Genomic DNA, 4,930 nt, shown 5'->3' on the forward strand with positions numbered 1-4,930 from the left:
AGCATAAATACTGTGGATTTCCAGGTGTCAACAGTCAGGTAATGTAAACATTTAGATGATACTTTGCATTGTTGGAGTCTTTAGATCTAATGTATGTTGTGTTAGTTTAATCCGTTTGTTAGAATCTACCTCCTTGTTGGATTTGTTGACTTTCATTTCCAGGTCATATCGCTCCTCATCAATCACATCGATCTTGTGGTGGATTTGTCTGCAGAGCTCCTGAACACAGAAATCAACACAGAAGATACAACCCTTTCAAGTTCATCATTCTGCAGAGGCTGAAACATGACGAGTGGGTTGGTTGCTGCTGCTATAAAATCGTTCCTGGGCAGGTCATGTTTGATTTGTTCACAAAGTAAAAGGCTAAAAATGAGTCAGAGATTCTGAAATATGAGATGGAACATTGGAAAACTTTGGGTCTTGGTTCTCAACTGTCTTCAGGACCCTTCGTTACCCTCAGTGATGACCCAAATCGAGGAAAATTTTCTAATTTTTTACATTTATTAAATGAACAGATGGTGCAGAATCACTGATTCTGTTCATAACTTTTACGGACAGAATTTCTAGGTGTAGCCAAGGTGTTGAGGGGATCTGTTTTGGTGACCTTAGGATCACATATCTGCTTTTTGCAGATGATGTGGTCCTATTGGCTTCATCAGATCCTGATCTCCAGCTCTTACTAGAGCGGTTCTCAGCCGAGTGAGAAGCAGCAGGGATCAGGATCAGTGCCTCCAAATCCCATACCATGGTCTTGAGCCAGAAAAGGGTAGGGTGATTCCTCCGGGTCGAGGAGGAGGTCCTGCCCAAAGTGGAGGAGTTCAAGTATCTTGGGGTCTTGTTCACGAATGAGGTAAGAATAGAGTGGGAGATGGACAAGCGGATTGGTGCTGCATCTGCAGCTATGTTAGCGCTGTTCCGGTCAGTCATCGTGAAGCGGGAGCTGAGCCAGAAGGCAAAGATCTCGATTTACCTGTCGGTCTACGTTCCTGCCCTCATCTATGGCCACGAGCTTTGGGTAGTGACCAAAAGAACGAGATCATGGATACAAGTGTCTGAAATGAGTTTCCTTCACAGGGTGTCTGGGCTCTCCCTTAGAGATAGGGTGAGAAGCTCAGTCATCCAGGAGGGACTCAGAGTAGAGCCGCTGCTCCACCACGTCGAGAGGAGCCAGTTGAGGTGGTTCATCTAGTTAGGATGCCTCCTGGACGCCTCCCTGGTGAGGTGTTCTGGGCACATCCCACAGGGAGGAGGCCCAGAGGAAGACCCAGGACACGCTGGAGGGACTATGTTTCTCAGCTGGGGAACACCTTGGGATTCCCCCAGAGGAGCTGGTCCAAGTGGCTGGGGAGAGGGAAGTCTGGGTCTCTCTGATTAGGCTGCTGCCCCCGTGAGCCGACCCCAGATAAGCGGCAGAAAATGGAACGGAACAGATGGTGCAATGTGAATCTGACAGAACAGAACATTGTTTGCCAACACGCAAACAAACAATGACCCAAAATGACCATGCTATATTCAGCTGCATTTGAATAAAAAACAACTTCACTTCTGTAACCTGAAGTAGCTGCAGAAAGACTAAAGTTGTGTAGCTTTAGCTGACAACCTACTAAATCTGTAACAATGTCAACAAACTTAATCCTAATAAAATTAGTCAAGCATTAATCATGAGGTAGGCATACTGTAACAGTTTCTGTTTTTTCTTTCAACCTTTTTTTTTTTACGCAGGCAAAGCCCCCGATACATTGTAAAATGGGTCTTTGACCTACTTTTGGGTCATATTCCACCAGCTAGGAATCACTGCTTTGGTCAACAACAATATATAAATAAACACACCTCGCCTGGATAAAAACACAAAGAACACGAGAAGTGTGGAACCTGTTAGCTGCAAAAGAGCAACCAACTCCCTCCACTTTGTGTTGGTTCTGAAGTGGTCCAGTCTAAGTCCAGACCTCAGTCCAGCTGAGAATCTGTGGTTTGATTTAAAGATTGTTGGACACAAGCAGCCTGTTAATCAGACATTTAAACCAGGTGTGCTGGAGCAGAGACACCAGGACAGTGGTCACGCTACACAATATTCATTTTGTTTTTCATTTAGCTTTATTAATCTGAAGCATTTTATAATGTTATCGATTTTATTTAAATTAAATGTTGATGAGGTTCCAGGTTGTAAAATAAAACAGTTTTTGTCTTGGTGCTGCAAATGTCTTCATGTTTGGAGCTTTGGATAAGGAGCTGCCTAAAATCTTTTTCCTGTCTGATCAGGTTGATCTACTGTATTTCTCTATAAAATGTAAAATGAGTTTCCAAAGAGTCAAATGAAACATAGCTGTGTGAAACCCTGAAAGAGACGTGGTGAAAACAAGAAATGATGTGAGCCACCTGCAGCTCCTGCATGGTTCTGGGCATGGACAGAGGAGGACAGTTCTCATCGATGTACCTCCTCCTCTCCTCCTCTCGCTCCTGCTCCTCCTCCTCCAGTAAACCTTTGGCTATGGACAGCATCAAACTCTGAAATGAAACAACACGGATCAAACTGAAAGGATAAGACAACAGATCCTGTTAGTGAAAGCTTCTCTCTTATAAACATCTTTTACCTTCAGGTGGTGCTTCCGACTCGATGACATCTTTTTACTAAAATTTTTTAGAACAAATTCAAGTCATTATCACAAACCTTGTTTACACATTTGAAGGAACTTAGAAGAAAAATGACAGAATTACTCACTCTGACATCTTGATGTTTGTTGTTTTTAACCCTAAAGAGAACAATACAAAAAATAAAATAAAATTTGTAGATATAGACAAGTACTGTATTTATTTGTGTATAATACGATCTCATGTATAATACGACCCCCCCCCACTTTTTTTTAGCTTAAAAAGCATAAAAAATTGAATCCTCAATCTACCTCCAATTTCATGCAGACTTCAAGATTTTTCAGCCTTTGCAGTCTTTATCAGTAAAATGATCATAGGACTGTTCATTTTATTTTAACAACATATGTACTAAAAGGTATTTTGACAACAAATATACATCAGCTGTAGCAGCATCATATGAATTCTGACATTTTACACATAGTCCACCAGGATGCGCCAACACAAAAGTCAGAGACTTCACATGAGATTTGGGCCATCTTGTGGGGGAAAAGCAGATTACTTCGTACTCGCGAGCGCCCCCTCTGGTGGGGAAACGTTTTTTCAGGGATACAAACTTTTTCAGAACACAAGTAGACGGCAGCCATTACAGACAAAGATGTGTTTGTTGTTGGTTCAGAAGCGGCTCGGTCACACACTGATGTCGTTCGTTATCATTACTAAGGTGCAGGACTACTTCCCCCTTTTTTTCACATCATGTCGCCTGCTTGGATCTGTTATCTCGCTCTGCAGCACAGAGGAGTGTCAGTGTAAGCTCGCTTCAACTGCTTTTTACGACGCGGTCTCATTTAAGGACTAATGCAGTTTATGAATGACGCCGATATTTCAATTAAATATGTAAAAATATTTATCCAAGTATAGTCCTACCCCCCAACTTTATGGATGATTTCATGGATTTGATTTTACGTATTATACTTGAATAAATACGGTAAACGACACAACAGAAACCAAGAACCCAATTAGAGATGTGCCAAAAGTCTGAAACGCCTCAGTCAGATGGAAATTAGAGTTCCACTTAAAGGAAACTCGACACTGATGTGAGCATCAACAACTCGCCTCCAACAAAAACCCTCAGCTCTTATTTTAGTCCAAGGATCTGAGGTCCAGTTGTTCCCTCTGAGCACTCGTCATGAGAAGATTATCAAGCAACACTTGATCCTTTCTCTGTTGCTCCAAACCTCTCAGACATGACAGACACTCGCCTCAGAATAGAAGCAGAGAAGAATCCAGATGAACAACAAATCTCCTCTCGTCTAATGGGTCTGATCTCATCTAGACACAATGTTTTATTTCTCAAACACACTGATTTGATTCTTCCTTTTTGGACTGAAAAGTTTTGGTTGTGATTCGACCTGTAAATTATTTTAGACAAACTCTAAATTAGTAGAAAACTTTCTAACTAACGACAAATCCTAAAAATAAGGAAATAAATGTAGTAAAAGAGCCAAAAGCTTCATTTCCAAAAACATCTTATAAATAAATTGAACTTTAATAAAGTTTTGAGTTATATTAATAACAGGGGGCATGGTGGTGCAGAAGTTATAGGTGGTGCACCTGTGATCAAAAAGTTGCTGGTTTAAATCTTGACCGTTACATTAAACTCTGGAAGGGAAAGGTGAAGCCCCTCCTGCTCCCCCTGCCCCACTCAGTAGCTCAGTGGTTATATCTGACAAATAAAATGAAATTAAATAATAAAAAAACAGCTGCTGAATCCTCATGAGTTCCCTCACTGTGGTGACCTCAGAGAAAGACAGCGGATGAAAGAAAAAAAAATCAGTTTTTTTCTCTGTCCAGCTCCTCCTGCAGGTCAGAGGAGCTCAGATCTCTGAGTCCAGTTCATCTCGTCCGTCTGGATCCAGGATCTCGTTCTGGACTCCTGTCCTGAGTTCTGTTCAGCTCAGATCGTTCCCTCCACGACAGTCGGTTCATCCATCACTCATAAATAAACCCTCAGACACCTGACCTGAAGAAGCCTTCCCTCTGAGAAACTGGACCTCAGCTTTCACTCATTATAAGAAAAGATCAGATTTGGCACAATTTTCCTAACTTTTGTTTCATTCTGTTTTTTTTTATAATCTTTGAAAAAAGTTTGCTACCAAGTTATTTTTTTACTTTTGATATAAAGTATCATCACGTTGTCAGTTAGCTAACATTCTCGATTCATTTTATCTATTTTAGACATTTAGCCAACAAAAAGTTTTCATCCCCTTGGATGTTTTAAGCTTTTATTGCTGTCATAAATCAGTCATGGTCGAAACTGGTAATACAGTATACTGTATATATA

At 41.1% G+C, this 4,930-nt stretch overlaps 1 protein-coding gene across 1 annotated transcript in view; it reads right to left on the reverse strand.

Moving 5' to 3' along the window:
• The window catches only part of LOC106525200 (troponin I, fast skeletal muscle), a 5,355-nt gene extending 2,605 nt beyond the window's left edge, over positions 1 to 2,750 (reverse strand). Inside the window, exons 1-4 of the mRNA XM_014019350.1 lie at positions 2,720 to 2,750; positions 2,592 to 2,628; positions 2,377 to 2,505; positions 130 to 219 (exon numbers count right to left, since the gene is read on the reverse strand). Of these exons, the coding sequence (XP_013874804.1) occupies positions 130 to 219; positions 2,377 to 2,505; positions 2,592 to 2,628; positions 2,720 to 2,727 (264 nt within the window). The 5' untranslated portion in view covers positions 2,728 to 2,750. The remainder of the gene's footprint in view (positions 1 to 129; positions 220 to 2,376; positions 2,506 to 2,591; positions 2,629 to 2,719) is intronic.
• Positions 2,751 to 4,930: the final 2,180 nt, after the last annotated feature.

This window comes from Austrofundulus limnaeus, unplaced genomic scaffold (assembly GCF_001266775.1).
Source record: "Austrofundulus limnaeus strain Quisiro unplaced genomic scaffold, Austrofundulus_limnaeus-1.0 Scaffold217, whole genome shotgun sequence".
Lineage (NCBI taxonomy): Eukaryota > Metazoa > Chordata > Actinopteri > Cyprinodontiformes > Rivulidae > Austrofundulus > Austrofundulus limnaeus.